Here is an 18,596-nt window from a genome sequence, read left to right as displayed (position 1 = left end):
TGGGCCTAAAATTAATGTTAAAAAGGGCCCTGTTGAGGAGTCATGTACTGATCAATTAAAGAATCCTGCAGTAGGAGAGATGGGGTCTGAAACCAATCAAGTTCTTGAGGAGTCTAGTAGAGAGGAGGTTAGGAGCATGGAGAATGGAAGGGAGCAGGGAATCGAGGTGATGAACAGAATGGGAGAACTAGGAAAGTCATTGGGTGTGGTTGATAAGGATATTAACTCAAAGGCTGAACAAAATGGTGATCTTGTTCCTTATGCAGATGACAGAATCAAGAAGGAGGTGGAAAAGGCTAGCATTACTGAAGCTGTTGAGCTATGCTCTGAGCTAGTAGCTAATCCTATCATATTAGTGTTAGTACTAAAGGTGGAGGGAGATGGAAGAGAAGGACAAGGGAGAACAGAGAGGGTTCTGAAGCTTGTATGACACAGCCCTTGTTAAAACGAAGGAGGGAAGGAAGTAAGGGGGAAAACGGGTTGGGTGGAGTGTTGAAAAAAGGAAGGCAAGGGGTTGTGATGGAAGTTTTTGAACTAGTAATGGCGGAGGCTATGGAACAGCCCTACCAATCATCATGAAAATATTAAGTTGGAACTGCCAAGGGCTTGGGAACCCTCGGACAATTCAGGACCTTTGCTTGTTAGTGAAGTAAAAGAGACCCAATGTCGTTTTCTTAATGGAGACAAAGCTGAAAAAAAGGTAAGAATGGGTGGTTGAAGAGGAAGTTGGGTATGGATAATTGTTTTGAAGTAAGTGCTGTTGGCAAGGGGGTGGCTTAATGCTACGTTGGGAGGGGGATTTGTTGGCTGAAATCTACAACTACTCTCAGAGGCACATTAACTGTTGGATAACAGACTCTGTGACAAAAAACAAGTGGTTGTTCACTGGCTTTTATGGCCATCCTGAATTGCATAAAAGGAATGAGGTATGGAAGATCTTAGGGTCTTTTAAACTTGGGTATGGGAAGGGTTGGTATGTAATGGGGGATTTTAATGAAATAACATCTCATGATGAGAAGGGGGGAGGTAGATAGAGGGGGAACATCAAATGGCTCAGTTCAAGGAGGTGCTAGAAGAGAGTGAATTGCATGATGTGGGCTGGCATGGTGATAAATTTACTTGGAGTAATAGGCACGTGGATGAAACTTTTACAAAAGAAATATTGGATAGGGCTGTCACAAATTCCAAATGGTTTGAAGCCTATCCTGACAAGATGCTGGAGGTTCTGCCAGTAAGATGTTCTGACCATAGGTCCATTGTGCTATGGTTTGACAAGCAAGTAGGAAGGGGGAAAAATATTACATATAAAAGAAAATTTAGATATGAGGCAGCTTGGGCTTTGGAAGAGGACTGTGGTAGTGTCATTGGAGCAGAATGTGGAAAAGAGATGGCTGGTCATTCCCACACATCTCTGGTTCAGAGATTGTTGGCAAATTGCAGCAAGGCCTTAACCAATTGGGATTGTAGGAAGGAAAAAGATCGAGGGAAATAAATAAAAAAGAAAATTGCAGCATTAAAAGGTTTACAAGCTGATCAGGGTAGGGAGAATATGAAGGAGATTAAAAGGATTTAAGAGGAAGTGGGGTTGTTACTGGACCAAGAGGACCTTAAGTGGAGACAAAGGGCAAAGAATGACTGGTATAGGCTGGGAGACAGAAATACCATATTCTTTCATGCTTGTGCTAACCAAAGGAGGAGGAAAAACTTGATTTCACAAATCCAAGTTGGCCATGATAGGTTTACCTATGAAATTGATGAGATTGAAAGGGCCTTTAACAGTTATTTTGCAGATATTTTTACTTCTTCTTGCCCTACGATGGAAGCCATTGAGGAGTGTATTCAGAATATGGTTCCCAAAGTCTCTATGGAAATGAATGAGAAGCTGAGCCTACCATTTACAAAAGATGAGGTTGAGATGGCCTTGAAATTAATGGGGCCTCTAAAGTCCCTTGGACCTGATGGCTATAGGGGTTAGTGCAGCAGTGCTGGAATGTTTGAATGGTGGTAATATCCCTCAATCCCTTAACTATACTTATATTGCTTTAATTCCTAAGGTTAATACGCCTTTGTTGGTTAGTGAATATAGGCCAATCAGCCTTTGTAATGTATTGTATAAGTTGTGTTCAAAAGTTATTGCTAATAGGCTTAAGCATATACTGCCTAGTGTCATTTCCCCCAACCAAAGTGCTTTCCTTCCTTGAAGACTTATTTCTGAAAATTTCATGGTAGCTTATGAAGTGTTACACACAATGAAAACAAGGTTGAAAAGTAAGCATGGGAGTATGACACTAAAGTTGGACATATCAAAGGCTTATGACAGAATTGAGTGGAAATTTTTAGAAGCTGTCTTGAGGAAGTTGGGGTTTAATGAGAATTGGGTTTAGCTTGTGATGAGTTGCGTAAGCTCAGTGACTTACTCTATTTTTTTGAATGGTAAACCTGGAGGCAAAGTGATCCCTTCTAGGGGTTGAGGCAAGAAAACCCAATTTCTCCCTATCTTTTTATTTTGTGTGCTGAGGGTTTGAGTAGCTTGCTCAATTTGGCTGGTCAGAGGGGGGAAATTAGGGGGGTTGCAGTGGCTAAAGGAGGTGTGAGAGTCAACCATCTACTTTTTGCAGATGACTGTATTTTGTTTGAAAGAGCAAGAAGAGATGAATGGAGAAGATTGAGCCATATCTTACAAAAATATGAGGTGGCTTCAGGCCAAGTGTTAAACAAGGAAAAATCTTCTTTGTTTTTTAGTTCCAACATTGATGAGACAGAAAAGAAAAGGATCATTTTTGAAGCTGGTGGTGTAGTCTGTAGCAGCTATGAAAAATACTTGGGCCTTCTAGCCATGGTGGGTAGGTCAAAGTACAAAACCTTTAGAGGAGTTAAAGAGAAGGTGTGGAAAAAAATAGAAAATTGGAAAAATAACTTCTTATCACTAGCTGGTAAAGAGGTTCTTATCAAAGCAATCTTACAGGCCATTCCTTCCTATACTATGGGTGTGTTTAAATTGCCATCTTCTTTGTGCAAGGAGTTGAATTCTTTATACTCAAAGTTTTGGTGGGGTCATAAGGAAAACTCCAAGAAAATTCACTGGTGGAGCTGGGAGAGACTGGGAGTGCAGAAAGTAAGTGGGGGGATGGGCTTTAGGGATGTGGAGTGCTTTAATGCAGCTATGTTGGCTAAACAAGGGTGGCGTATGATTAAAAATTCCTCCTCTCTTGTTGTTCAGGTGTATAGGGATAAATACTTCAAGAATTCAGAGTTCTTAAAAGCCAAACTGGGTATAAATCCCTCTTATATATGGAGAAGTGTGCTGTCAGCTAGGTATTTATTAAAGGAAGGCTTACATTGGAGGGTTGGGAATGGGAATACAATTCCGCTACAGGCAGGATACTTTGTGCGGGAGACCTGCACAGGATGCCATGTCAGCGTGTTTTAAAAAAATAAAAAAACAAAATAAAAAAGGAAAAAGCATAGGAAATAATGTAAAAGAAAAACACGAAGAGGGAAAGACGCATTTCTCGTTCTCCATCGTGCGTCTAGCATCTTCGACCCCAACATTTCATCGTCACAGGTCATCGTCGGTGTTATCTCTTGAAGTTTTGAACACTTCATCTCTACCAATCTTCATCATCATCTGTGGTAAGTGCGTTCATTTCTCCCATCTGTTAAAAACAAAATCCTATGTTTCTCTCATTGTAAAAAAAAATCCTCCCATCTGTCTGTCTCTGTTTCTCTCTCCCAACTGGAAATCCTCATGAATTCGAAGTTTCGAACACCTTGATCCTTATAATCCCTCGCCAAACCCCTACCCATCTATGGCTGCCAAGAAAGAGTCCAAACCCCATGAAGGAGAGAGGAAAATCCCGGTGTTCACTGTCCTAAAGAGCAAGAGTTTAAGCCTTTGGAAAACATAGATTCCTCAATTTTGTTCAAGAGGGAGAAGCAACGAATTGGGTGGATGTTGCAAGACTAATGTCTGGAAATTTCATCATGGAGAACTCGTCATTGTCAGTAGAGGAATTTCCTGAAAAGACTATCAATCAACAAGTAAATGAAGAAAACCAGGCCTCACAACCTCTCTACAAGTTGTGATGAAGAGAACCATTTGGTAGCTCAATTGCTTGAAGAAACTGAACACATGAGTGTATCAAGGAAAGACTGGCCACGACATGAGGTAAATCTCAAGCCTTCATTATGTACCTATTGTGACAAAATACATGGGCTCATCTTTGGTTCCTGGGGAGGGTATTGTTACAGTTCTCTCAGAGAGTACATGAAAAGAAAAAATGCAGACTGTATTTGCTGCAGCAGGACTATCTGAAGCAAAACTCTCGGAAAGCTCCTCACTTGGATTGAAAAAACAATGCAGTATTTGGTCAAGAAGAGGTGAACCTGCTAGTGTTAAGATCCAAACAGGTGCAGGTGAGAGTAAAGGTAAGAACGTCAGGGCTGGTATTGATGCTGAAGTGAATCATATAGTCGGGAGGATATAGAAAATAACTCTCTTTCAAAGGCTCTTTTTACTGATTTACATGAGCAAGAATAAATCTTTACCCCTGAGAATGAGAAATTCACCCCCAAACGCTCTTGTGATTTTCTTGAGTAAGAAGGGTAGGCTTGAAGAAACTAAGAACTCTAAGTTAAGCGCATGGAGGAGAGGAGGAGGGAGATGGAGGGGGTTAGGGTTCAGAAACTAGGAAAGGGAAAATTCGGAAAGATGGAGGAGGGAGATGGAGGGGGAGCACGAGATGAGTTTCAGAAACTAGGAACAAAAAAATTCTAAAACGCACCGTATTAATTTCCACATAACTTCTGCGTTTATTCGTGCGCATCCCTACGCCAACTCTCTTGCATACAGAGTTTTTCATGGGAATAACATAAGGATTTGGGGGGAGAAGTGGTTGCCTACCCCTATTTCAAAGTGTGTGCAATCCCCTGTGAAGAGATCCTAGGAAGATATGAAGATGAACAAGCTGATTGTGACAGCTACTAACTCGTGAGATGAAGATCTTATTAGAGGGTTATTTAAACCAGAAGAAGCTGAAGTCATTGCTCGAATTCCTTTAAGCAAAAAGGGTGTTATGATATGAGGTATTGGGGCTATACAAGAGCTGGTATCTTTAGTGTTAGGAGTGCATACTATATGGCAGTGAGTATGAAAAGAAGGGATAGAGGGGAAGCATCAACTGGAGGCAAAGATGAAGCAGTGTGGAAATTTGTATGGGGAATGAAGGTGCCAGCAGTGGTTAAAATGGTTTTGTGGAAAGCTGCCGATAATATCATTCTAACCAAGAGGAATCTGTTTAACAAAAAAATTGGTGAAAATCCAATGTATCCAATATGTGGAAGAGATGAGGAGACTATAATTCATATACTTTGGAGCTGCCCTTCTTCAGTAGATGTGTGGGCAGAGCCTAGTAGTCCAGTACATAAGTGTGCCACAGAGGAAGTGGATTTTCTAAAACAATGGTCTAAGCTGATGAACATATTGCAGAAAGAGGAGATGGAATGGGTTGCTACCATAATGCGCAAAAGTTGGTTGAGAAGAAATAAGGTGGTGTTTGAGAACCAATTTTATAGCCCAAGAAAACTCTTACAAATGGCTGGTGAGGGGCTGGAGGATTATAAAAACTGATAAAGCCAAGAGGGATTTGCCACTACTGTTGTTACTGCTGATCACATAGTAATGCAGAAAAAATGAAAAAAACCAGGTGCTTTTGAGGTGAAGGCCAATTGGGATACTGCTCTTGACATGGAGGCTAAGAGATAATCTACTCACAAGAATTTCTAGAAAGGATATGTTATATGCATCGTATGGAACAAATCAAACCACCACGACAACCTTTGCAATTATTTAATTCTTACCGACGCCACCAAATGTGCCACTTCTCTGTCTCTTTTATGGTCACCACATGCCGCTCCCCTAGTCACTTGATCTTTGACTTCTAGTCATACGGCCGAAGCCATTTTACTAAAATACAAGACTCCATTATGCATTGGAAGGCAAAAATTGTTTACAGGGACTTGTTGAGACAAAACCATGATCAAATGATGAATTTCCCAATCTGATTTATGTACAAATATATGCCATCTTCCACTCCTTTAGTGGAAAATAACCATCTGTTCAAGCAAGCATTCCTGGAATGAAAATTCGTGCAAAAACTAAACTAAAAAAAAAAAAAAAATGAAAAATACAAGTGAGAGAGCTATACAACCCCTGGAGATTATGGGTTAGGGTTAAGCTCCAAACTAGCACATCAAAAATACCCAAAAGAAGAGATTCCATTAGCCTCTTTCTCTTGGGGTAAATTGATCAGAGAGAGAAGAAAAGATCAGAAGTACCAGAAAAAGAAAAAAAAAAAAAACCGAAAGAAAAACAAAAGTAAATAAAGCAAAATGGGAAAAAAAAGAAGGAAAAAAAAGAAAAGAAAAGAAAAAAGCGACCCTATAGTTAAAAAGGTTTCCTATTGTCTTTGCAAGTCGGGTTTATATATGAGTCCGCTAATGAAGGGTGCTACAGCTGCAAGTAATGCCTTGGGGCACTCTTCGTGTGGAAGGTGGCCACATCCAGATATCGCAACCAGTCTCTGCATGGCAATCAATAATGGTAATGATAAGATCCAGTGATTATCGAAGTTTTTTTTTCCCACATTCTATCACTTTTGAAATAATAATGTCTTTGTTAAGGGCATTCTACTGTTTTCTAGGAATCCTAGTTTAACAAGATAGTGTAGTCACTTTTGGGAAGCAGCCATTGAGGGTTGTCAACGTGTGACCAAAAATTCTATTTGCAGTCACTTTTACGTACTCTTTGTGCATCTCACAAATGTGATTGACTACGTCAATTTTTTTTAATATAAAATAATTGATTTAGCCAATCACATCAGTGGAGTATGTAAAAATGACTATATGTAGCAGAACTCGTGTGTGGACACCGAGGGGTACTAAGAGACAGAAATGCTCTCCACTCCCCAAGAAATTATCCAACAAATTTGGTTGATAAGTAATAGAACAAGGAAAGAAAGATACTTACAGAATTTGCTAATTTTGAAGCCATAGCTTGAGAAGATTTAAGAGATACAAGGGCGTCTTCAGCTCCGGCAATAACCAACACCGGCATGTCTTCAACTGCTTTTAGCAACGATTCTGCATTTTGTGGTGAAAGGACTGTCTCAGATGACAGTCTACCAATCTCATGAAGTGCTTCGTCCCAACCTTCTACCCATAGGGGTGCCTGGTAACGTTCCAAGCAATTCAACTTATGATTAACAAACTGAAATTTATAACCAATAGTAGTAAAATCACCAATTTCTGGAGCTGAGCATTCAGCTTAAATCTAAGCTAACCACAGTTCAAGTGCAGCAAGAAAAGGATAGTTTAGGATGAAAAACTGAGATTGTTCTTAACAAAAGATATATTTTTTTTAACAGGATGGCAATGGCACTGTCCTTCACCAGACTGCTTCTGGAATAGTTAGAACGAGGTGGAATCACAGGAAATGAACATCAAGGAAGACCAAACTTTCACTCCTCAAACACATCACACCCACAAGATTGATGAGTTATTGCTTGCCCTCAAATTCATGGAGTAGATGAATTAATCTAGAATGTACTATTTTGCTTTACATTAATACATCAAATACTCAATTTTGTTTACAATCTTGGAGGAAGTCTCTGAAAGTAGTGTTTCCAAATGAGTAAGTTCACATGTCATTTTCACACGGGGAAAAAACTGGATAGCATTATTTAAGGGCGTGCTTTAACGCTTAGTTAACATATCAATGGTTTATATCACCCAAAACCCTTCAGTAATATGTGAGAAAGAAACAAATACAAACAACCTCAATTTCAACATTCAATGAAAAAAATAGTGTCAATGTTCCCTACAATTTGCTTTCATTTCCCATATGGATTGGATTCCCCACACTTAATTCCTAACAGCCAATCAAAAACATCAAAACTACACTTCCAACCTAGAATAGTTAAAGTTAAGCGTGTTCAGGTTTTCTTTGCCAATTCAAGTCCATGAGAAGTCAATATTTCCAGTAATAATAGGATGATAATAATTTGCTGGAAGATGTAATGACCCATAAGTCCATCCACAAAGTATGTAAACTGTCTGCATTGCACTATGCCATTCTACAACTTTAAGACAATAACATGCAAAGAAAACTATCCATGGTGGTTTAAAGAAGGTGCAGACATACCTTGTAGAGATTCAAAATCTCTGTTGTTAGCTTGGAAGCATCATACCATGCACGCCGATTAATCACTTGAGCAATTTCTGCTCGCAGTAAAGGCCGCACCAAATGCTTCTTCCCAAGTGAAGTGTGCAGAAGAATCCTTGCAAAGGATGGAACCACCTCTCTTGTCAAGTTAACACTTAGCAATACCACACCTTGAATCACAACCTGAATGATGCAATGAACGACTAAGAACTTTCCTGGACTTTTGCTTTTAAGTTTTCAGATATTTGCACCAAATCACTCAAACAAAAGGTTCTTGATAATTTCATAACTTCTCCCATCATTAGATGTAATGTTATAATTAGTTTGTTTATATTTTGTTCGCTACTTAATATATACCGTCACAGGCTCACAGCCATGAGGTTTGACCACTGAACTAGAAGACTTAGTGTTATGGGGCATAATCTATGAGGAAGAAGAATTGTGCCATTGCTTGGTGCATCGGAAAAAGAGGAACACAAGCAAGGTGTGGCAGCAAGCTAGGCATGATGGCAAGTGAAGTGTGGAAGGCAGCAAGTTAGCGTAGGCCTCTTGCATGGGACTCCACTTAGCTACTATCTCAATATAGATACAGATATTAGCTATTCGATAATCTGACTAGCTAATTACCTTAACCCAGTTAGTTATTTTTATCAGAGGCTATAAGTTATGAATAAAGTATGCGGTCTTATTCATCCAAACTGTTTGAAAGAGGCCTAGGTTACCTCTAATAACCGACCGTATAATTTTCAACTAACAAAATAAGCAATCAACCCACAACCAGAGCTGTTACACATGCTCGTAATAGTAAGTCCATTCCTAAAGGAAATAGAAATATTAGATGCCACAAAATATTATCTTTTGAACAGTTTTCCTCCAAACTAGGTTGGAGAAAATTTCCTCGAACCCATTTAATTGTCATGTGTCCCTTGAGCATATGAGAAGCACATGTTTTTTAAAATAAAAGGACACAAGACAATTGTTAAACTTAGAATTTTAAGCTTAGTGGACACTCATCATTTTTATAGATAGATTGAAACAAGCATCCTTCAATCCAATTAAAAGGAAAACTCTGTCCTTGTCTTTTTTTCGTTTTTATTTTTTTTTATCGGTAAACAAATTTTTATCAATCAAAAGAGTAGGCCAAAGCCCCTTGTTTTTTTTTTTCTCTGAAAAGGTGACCACGTCTTTTTTGTCCAAAAGGTGAACACAAACCCCCAGCCCAACCTTTAGCGTGTAAAGATATTTAATATGGAAGAAAGGAGATTACTCACATTGAAAGAATTCATTGATGTTTGGACTCTTTGTGCAGCCTTTAAAGCAAGTAGGCCTCCATCATCGTGACCAACAAGAACTACAGACGAAAACCCCATCTCAGAGCAGAAGGAAATGAGCAGATCTACCTGAAACATTAAATAATCCAACATTTAAAATAATATTTTTCTCATAACATGTAGGGTAAAAAGATTATGAACATACAAACTTTGTGGAGAAAAGACCAAGATAGCAGCAACACTACAGGATCACTAGATTTAGTTCCAAAACTCCAAATATGTTAACAAACAAGCATTAAGAAGAGATGTTGAACCCATAATGAACGCGGGACCTAGCCCATGGGATAATATTGGCATGGTTACAACAACAAAGAATAAGAATATATAATTACCTGACTCTCAAGCTGGAAAGGATTAGGCAATTCTTTTTCCTCCCAGCCCTCCCGGCGTGGTCTTGATGTTAATCCCCAACCAGGTCGATCAAAAGCAGCAACTGTGCAACCAACCTGTCGAGCCAGCACCCCCATCACATGCCTCCATGAGAAGACACCACCCCCAAATCCATGCACTAGAACAATACCAAACTGGCCATTTGCCTGCAAACCCCCCTCTAAAGTTGCAGAGCTAAACCTATTAACTTCAACCTCCTCACCAGTGTCATCTAGGCTCAAGACAGGGATTTCTTCAGAAAGAACAGGAATTGTAGAACCATCCAATAGTGGAGCATGTAGTGAAGAGCCATGAAACTGATTGCTGTAGCTCCTGTGAAGTTGAAACTGGCTTTTTGACAACATACTCACTGGATGCCCGTCGAATCTTGGCCTTCCCATGACCATTTTCGGGGAGCTGCAGATAGGATTGGGTTCGAGATAGGTGGTGGAGGATAACGAACGAGGTGGAGAGCCAGGAAAACAGAGCTTGTAATGTAGAGTAAGCCCACGGCATGTTATAAATAAACTGTCAATGTCGGCAAGTAATCTGATAGGGAGTTCCCCTTCATCACGAGGTGACCCTAAAGGCTTTCGCCTCATTTCACTGTCACTTTTAGGAGTCTTGCCTCCAGAGGGAGTGGGAGACCGTGGGACCTTCTGGAAGCCATAAAAACCATTTTTGCATGAAAGGACCTGTTAATTTGATATGAAGAGTAGTCAACAAAATAGTACAGATTTTATGCATCCATATAAGTGCAGTAGCATTGGATTATGGATAATGTCTAGCAAGTACATTTTTAGCCATAAACTACAGAAACACCCCCACATTAGATTATGTAATTTTTTTTTTATTGGCACCAAGTGTCTAAGAACAAAATCCCGACTAATTCCAGGGATACACAGGCTCTATACAAAGAGTTTTTCGTAAGTGCACCTCAGGGCAAGTTCTTAACTTCATCTACAGTATCCAATATTGTGGCTTATGTAAATGAGTATTTTATTATTACATGCTTTAATCACTACAATTTCATGACTTTCTTTTCTTCTTTATCTACCACACTTTAGTTCTTATAATTATTCTACATTTAATGATCAATGCACTGATGCAATGCACTCAAGAACTTCATATAGACCATATAAGAATAAGTACTCCCAAATGAAATTCTAGGGAACGTTTGAAAAAATAAAATGTAAGACAATAAAAAACTATTATTTCTGGAAATTAGTATAATGGGAATTTTGTTATTACATGTGCGCAATCTTTGAAGTTGACTGTTAGAGAAATGCTCCTAAAAAGTTCTAACGTACTTTGGGTTTGCAGAACAAGGAGATGATATTATCGTAATAACTTCTAAAGTCAACCAAAATCAACTTTAGAACATATTCTTCCGTGTTTCAGCACATAAAAATCATCCGTGTTTTATTCACTTCGGTTAAATATAGCATAGTGACATCTCACAATTACAATGTCCGTAAATAAAAACTATCATTAATTAAAAATTACTGTTAAAACAAAAGATTGTAAATAAAAAGACGTTTAGATGGAATAATAAATATGACTGTTGGATTTCAAAATATGACCGTTATATATCTTAAATAAGAAAATAACAAAAAATTATTAACAAACTTAATTCTAATGGTTCAGAAAATTTATACATAATCTAATGTGTGATATATAGGAAGTTTATTACATAAACTAGCCAAGATGACATTTTTAGCTAAATTTTAACTACAAATTTAGAGAATCCAATGCTCTGAACACTCCAATGAAAAAATCTGACAATAATTAGGACAGCATAGTTGCATAAAGTAGTTTTATCGAGGGAAAACGCACCAACTTGAAGGTCTCATGTGAAGGAAGACATAATCATGAAATTGAGAAGAACACATTCAACCACTTAAAAGGAAATATTTACGAGATTTTTCACAAGTATGTTACACCTCGATAAGCAAATACGTTATAGAAATTGCAAGCTTACTGCTTCAGGGTCAACTCTGTGAAACAAGAGCTTTCTCCGTGCTCTGCAGCTTGTTCTGTATGCAACTACGGTATGGCCAAGGGCAAAGACTACGGATGACAGAAACAAGACGGGCATTCCCCACGACTTCTTCAAATGAAGCTTCTGCCTAGAGAGGGAAGACGAGGCTTCGGCCTCAATTTGAGAGTTAACGGTGAAAAGACAAGCCTTAACTGAAAGGAGAAGAATTGAGAGAAATGAACACAGAGTCACAGTTCCAAGGTATGGACCATGCGAGAGAGTAGGGGCATCACACATTGAATAAACACCTGCAGTCACAAGACGCTGGATAAGCATATAAATGGAATGGAAAATAAATTGGCGCTGCCATTTAAATATTGAAAGCGAGAAAAAAAAAAAAAGAAGAAGAAGGTGCGGTTTCCATCACTTTCTTTACGATTCTGTTTATAAAATTCCATAGCATTTGGTCAATGAAACATCTTGGTAAAAACTACACTTAAAAGTTAAAACAAATTGAATAAGGTATCAGAAAAATGAGGCTTCATTCCCCACTTCCGACCATTCGAAAATACAAATAATTTCTATCAGAGCTTCATGTACTTCCGTGAAACCAAACATAAAATTAAAAAGATATCGCTAGTAATATGTACAAAGTGAAATAAGATTTTTCCGTAATAGAAAGAGATAAAAAGGTTAAAAACAGTCGAAGATGAGGTTTTCCTTCTCTTCTTCTGGATCGAAGAAACCAAAAAAGAAAGTAAGTAAAGTTATTTCCGAATGCTTGTTTGTATCTCTCTTTACCCCTATAGTCTCAGCAACCAAACATAGGCTGCAATTTAAAACCAAAAACAAAAACAAAACAAAAAACACAAATTCATAGCCTGAATACACGGAACAAGGAAAAAATATTTTGAAAGAAAAAATAATACATGTAGTTTTGAATTTTGGTCCCTTGCAAAACCGGTAAATTAAATATCAAAATACAATTTAAAATTGAAATAAAAAATGTAAAAGCTGGAAAAGAAAAGCGGAGAACATAGAGAATCATACAGATGATGATAAGAGATCTGACAACGGAGACGAAAGGAATATCGGTCAAGGAGCTCTTGAAAGCGTATCGACGAAAGTGCTCTTTGAAACCGTAGCAACGGAGACAGGTAAAGCTCGAGATCAGAACACAGGGAACGAGCACGTCCCCTAAGGCCACAAGCAAAGGTAGCGACGAGACCAGCAGTGACACCACCATCGCCACCATGAAGAATAGAGTCCGTACGACCCTCCGAAGCCTCTCCAGCCCTCCTTTCGCCATGACAAATCTGACGGTCCTGAATGAAGGTACGGCCTTAAATGTGTAACGGCAACGTTATACGTACAAATCTCGCTAAGTATATGTATATCTCTCTCTCAGTTTGATCGGACGGTTGTGGCTCCTTTATGTGAGACTTCGAGAGCGGGCGGAAACCCCGGCCGATAAAACAAGAGAGTAATCCACCGGCGGAAGATATTGGCCATTTCAGAAATTTTCCCGGCGAGAGAAGGGGACGAATGGTAATTCACGGCTTCGTGGAGGAATTCGAGGGCAGGGTTCCAGAAGCCTCTCACGGAGAGAGGGAGAGAGATTTTGAAGTCAAATTCAGAAGGCCATTGTTGTCAAAAGTTATACTGCTCTCTCTCTCTCTCTCTTCATCTCTCTCTCTGTTGAGTCTGTTTTATGCATTTGTTTCGTCTTTTTGTGTTTTTAAAGTTTTGTATTTGTTTCTTTATTTTTTAATTAACTGTTTACTATAAATTGTTTGGGCTAAAATAATTAGCAGCTTACAAAAAAATAAAAAATAATAATTAGCACTTGGTATTCATCATTAACCAAATGTTCCGTCCGAAAGAGGAAATATTTTATTATAATAATCCAAATTTTAAATTATATTTTTCAAATTAAATTATATTCTATAAGCACTAATTCAAATTTTTTTTATTAATTAAGTACTGTCATCCCCTTCTTTATTTTATTAATTAAGTACTTTTTTGAAAGGAAAATGCTAGAGCTCCCGCTGGGAGCTCCCGCTGGAGCTCTAGTGTATTTTTTTATGTGTATTTTTTAATTTTTTTTTATATAGATGTTTTTAATGATTTTAAATATTTTTAAAAAATAAAAAAATTTATAATATTATTAAATAATACTTGCTTAATCACGAAGTAAAATATAAAATATTTTTATATGATTTTTTATTTTACTTCGTGATTAAGGAAGTATTTTTTAATAATTTTTTTTTTATTTCTTGATTAAGAAAGTGTTTTTAATAATGTTTTAAATTTATTTTATTTTTTAAAAAATATTAAAAAATATTAAAAAAAATTATATAAAAAATAACTTAAAAAAAATACATATAAAAATACACTACAGCCCCAGCGGGAGCCCCCAGCGGGGGCTGTAGCACGATCCTTTTTGAAAATATATCGTTACACAATACCCCTCATCTGGGGATAATAAATTATGTATTTATTTTTCAATACTTTTTAAGTTAGTTATTGGGTATAAAATTTTATTTCCAATCTCATTTGTTTATATACTAAAGAGGCTATTGACGCGCATATTTGCTACAGTAACTAATATAAAAAAATAAAATGGATCTTGTACTTAACAATAGTAACACTACTCATATAAAAATATATTTTTATTTTTATGTTTTACGATTATAATGAATTTATAACAAATAGTGTGTTTATATACAAATTTATAAATAGTATAACTCATTTGATTATATGAATAAGTAATTATTCGATAACACCACAATTTGATATGTATGACTATGGAATACTGATTTTCATAAGATAACAAGGTCGTCTTATAAATTTTTTTGTTCTAAATATATCCATAATTGGAAGAGTTTGATATATAGCATAGATTCTACAATATTTTTATTTATTTATTTCCATAATAAATATAACCCATAAACAATGTGGGTCCAAATAACTTTCTCTCCAAATTGGACAAATTTCTTGGACAAAAGGCTATATGAAATTTTCCAATCTTGGTCAATGACATGAAATTTCATTCATGGTTGAGAATTTTACATTTTCTTTAAAAATTATGATAAAATTTACATATTATATAAAAAATAATAATAGTAATAATAATACAAACTAATTGAGAGAGAGAAAAAAAAAAAAAAAAAGAGCGAGAAACCAAGAACGTGACCGTTAAGCGGTGGAAGGAGATCGTGGTCGGGACCAGAAATCTAAAATAATACCCCCCCATACCATACCATACCGAAACCAACACCCGAGGGTCACGTCACCATCACAACCATCAGTACCTCGATCATAGATCACAGAGCCCAAAGGGGTCCCACCTTTGTCCCTCACCCAAAGCATGTTCTCGTCCGCCCTGAGAGACACGTGTCGACACCGTACAGCCTGTAAAAGATGCAGCTGTTGTGTGGGGCCCAACGGGAGTGGAGGACGCAACGGTCGGATTATTATTATTTTTAAAAAAAGAGAGAATATAGGCGAACTGGCAGAGCAGGGCACAAGCAGACGAAGGAGGTTCGGGGGGTTCGGCCGAGCAAAAAAATAAAAATAAAAATAGTGGGGGCGGTAATGGTACCGTATGTTTGATTCTCGTAAAGGAATGACAAACGGGGGAGGATGGGCCTATTCCTGACCAGGCTTACATAAGCTCTGTCAAATTTACGCACGCAGCTTCCACTTTCCCACTTTTTGTCTCAACCCCTTGCCCCACCCACGGTTTTCTGGGTTTTTTTTTTTTTTTTTCTTCCTTCTTCTCTTCTCTTCTTCTTAAAAATATTTCAGACCATCTTTTAAAATAATAAAATAATCTATAAATAATTTATAAATAATAATAAAATAATATAAAAATATATAGAAATAATTATATTTTCAAACAGATTAATTTTTAAAGACGATAATTCTTGTAACTTGCAAAGAAAATAATAAAAGGCTCAAGGCTTATTTGACTTTTTCCTTCAGTAGCTGATGTAGTTTACAAAAATAACATTTCTTTTGAAGTAATGTTATATAAAATATTATGAAAAGTAACGTATGTTTATTATTTTTCAAAATGAAATCTAGTGTGGAGACAAAAATAACATAAATAAGTCTATCCTTATAACATCACGCCTGAAAGAAAAATGATTCTCTTATAACTCTTCTATATCTATTTTACAAACCAATGTGAAATTGAGGGTAGTTTTGTAAATTTGAAGTTTTTTTTAATGAAGTTGCATGATTGTATTGGTTAAATATAAAATGAGTTGTAAAGTAGTTATAAAAAAGTTGTAGGTGTATCATTACTCAGAGAAGTGCTACAACCAGATTCAATAAAAGTAAATTTCTTTTTCAGATATATTATATATATTTTATAATAAAAATAATTTTACAATCTAACATATGATATCAAATCACGTCAGTTTATAAATTTACTTTTATAAAAGTTCTTTATGGGTAAAGTATTATTATAAAGTATAGACCAGAAAACAATGTAAGGAGATTTTTTCCACTTCACAAGTTCATTGAGCCTCAGCCCGATACCCGGCCTCAAGGTTCAAACTTACCTATGAAACAAAGTGCCTACAAGAAAAAGTAAATAATGATGGTTGATGGGACAGATGGACTTGACGTCGCTCGGTCACACTCCGGTCGTGGGGACTTGTACAGGGCAAAACGGGAAAGACAAAGAACCCTTAATCATCTGATAAGGGGCATCGACGGACCACTGAAGATAAAGCAAATCAGGGAATTACGCCGTATTAAATGACACTACTATCCAAACTATACGTCATATTAATAATGTCATTGTAAAGGCACGCCACATTAGATAACTTTAACAAAATGAATAATGCAAATGATATAGACTCCATGAGGTCAGACACGATCTGTTCGCCCTCTGTAGACCTATGGTATAAATAGCAACCTCCAGATACGAAAAAAACTTTTTGATCTTTAAACTCTCTCACTTATTTACAAACTTTTAAATGATGATATTAATTTTGGCATCGAAAATTCTCCAGCCCCAATGCCACCATCTCTCAATTATATTCTTTTCTATTTTCGTAGATGTAGTTTTAAAGACTTGAATTATTAGAATCAAATCCAAAAGGATATAAAATACGACGTTAACATATATAGAGAATGAGAATTTTTGGATTCAAAATTCAAGACAAATAAACACCCCATCGGAAAAGAAAAAGGAGAAATTGGTAAAATTGACATGGCAGTGGAAGTCCGGTCTTTTCTGTGCTTTTATATTGGCATTCAAGGATTTGTAAGTGTAAAGAATCCATTGAGAATCGTCCCCCATTATTTTCTCGAGAAAGCCGTACGATTCCCCTCGATGAATACTCTCTTCTTCTTCTTCGGAGATTGCTGGGAAAGTCAAAATAATTGAAAACTTTGCCCGGCTTGTTTACGGGACAAAAGGGTGACTTGGACATGAAAATGGGACATAAAGTCAAGTTAAAGATAAGAATATCTGAGCCAGCCTGTCGATTCAACTTGGTGCTGATGTTGCATGTGTCCTCCTCCATCTTGCCTTCCAAGTAGATAATCTGAACAGAGACAGATACCCTGTCCATGGTTGTAGATAATACGAGAGAATTATTTATGCTTTTGTTCCACCCCATTTCTACTGGGAATATATAGAAATTTATTCACAAAATATCGAACTTCCCCACTCCCTGGACAGGCGCCACGATGAATCATCGATAAATCAGCGTCAGTTTTAATGGTGGTTTGATTTACAAATGGCCAGAATTCTAAGACGTTGTTTGGTAGCCAAAAAGACTTAACAATATAAAACAGCCCTAAATAGTACGGGTCTCTGTAAAAAATACACCATGGCATACAAAAGACGTCAGATGCATGGAAGACAGGATTTTTAGTTAGGAAAATGCTAAATTCATTTAAGAAAAATTTACAAAAAATATACTTCTACACATGTCAGTTATTGATATATAATTGATATGTTGAAAATCATAAAATTTAAATTTTAAATTTTAAAAAAAATTAATAAAATGAGTCTTGTAAGTAAAAATATAAATAAAATTATAATTACATATAACACTACTCTTTTAGTTATAAGAATGGTCCAGAACCATCGGTGTTGTGGTGATCTGTTCACTATTTGATTTGGTCTCATGAAATTGGTTTAATCCTTGTGTATTTGGAGGGTAATGATGAATGAATTGAATTCTTAATCACTATTATTTCGTTTGTTGAAATTTGGCAATTTCAATGTCAAAATCCAATTAAGGGAACATATATCCTAGTGGACACCATCAACATGCATGAGAGGGGGGGTGCTTATCTATCTAGTATTGACAAAGATGGATCTTTCAGTGATAGACTTGTCACCTGTAGAATAATTCCACTCTGCATATAAAAGTGAAGCATTTCTAAAATTTAAAATAATGAAAAAAGATAAGATTTTATTAATAGAGATAAAACAAAGTGTATTCAAAATTAAAAAAGAGATTAAGATATAAACAAAAGTGAATAATCATCAATTACAAGGCAGAGGGTGAAGACTGTCTCAACTCCCAAAGTTACAACTCATAAATTCAACTTTTCTTGCAACCCATATGGGGAGTGAGTTGTACACAATTATTATATCTAAGACGTTTTAAATTTTTGAAATGAGGAAGCGGAAAACTTATCATCCAAGGGAATTATAGTTGGT

The 18,596-nt window shown here is 36.7% G+C and overlaps 1 protein-coding gene across 1 annotated transcript; it reads right to left on the bottom strand.

Annotated features, from left to right (window-relative positions):
* Positions 1–6,040: 6,040 nt before the first annotated feature.
* On the bottom strand, positions 6,041–13,586 carry LOC108996369. Its single transcript, XM_018972238.2, has 7 exons — positions 12,953–13,586; positions 11,903–12,210; positions 9,885–10,616; positions 9,493–9,621; positions 8,201–8,404; positions 7,028–7,228; positions 6,041–6,581 (listed from the first exon to the last, which is right to left on the bottom strand). Exons 1-7 carry the CDS (start codon positions 13,209–13,211, stop codon positions 6,459–6,461), a joined length of 1,956 nt encoding a protein of 651 aa, XP_018827783.1. The 5' UTR covers positions 13,212–13,586; the 3' UTR covers positions 6,041–6,458.
* Between the last annotated feature and the right edge of the window lie 5,010 nt (positions 13,587–18,596).

The sequence above is a fragment of the Juglans regia genome, chromosome 7 (assembly GCF_001411555.2).
Source record: "Juglans regia cultivar Chandler chromosome 7, Walnut 2.0, whole genome shotgun sequence".
NCBI lineage: Eukaryota > Viridiplantae > Streptophyta > Magnoliopsida > Fagales > Juglandaceae > Juglans > Juglans regia.
Note: the sequence above shows the minus strand (reverse complement) of the source record. Positions and strands in the feature narration are given on the sequence as shown.

Bases quoted from the DNA above. Each gene is read 5' to 3' on its own strand.
- LOC108996369 (XM_018972238.2), bottom strand. From the start codon at position 13,211: ATGGCGAAAGGAGGGCTGGAGAGGCTTCGGAGGGTCGTACGGACTCTA. The intron at 7,229-8,200 runs GTATGTCTGCAC...GAACGTTACCAG, and splicing joins AGATTTTGAATCTCTACAAG to GCACCCCTATGGGTAGAAGG. The intron at 6,582-7,027 runs GTAAGTATCTTT...ATTGCCATGCAG, and splicing joins CTTCAAAATTAGCAAATTCT to AGACTGGTTGCGATATCTGG.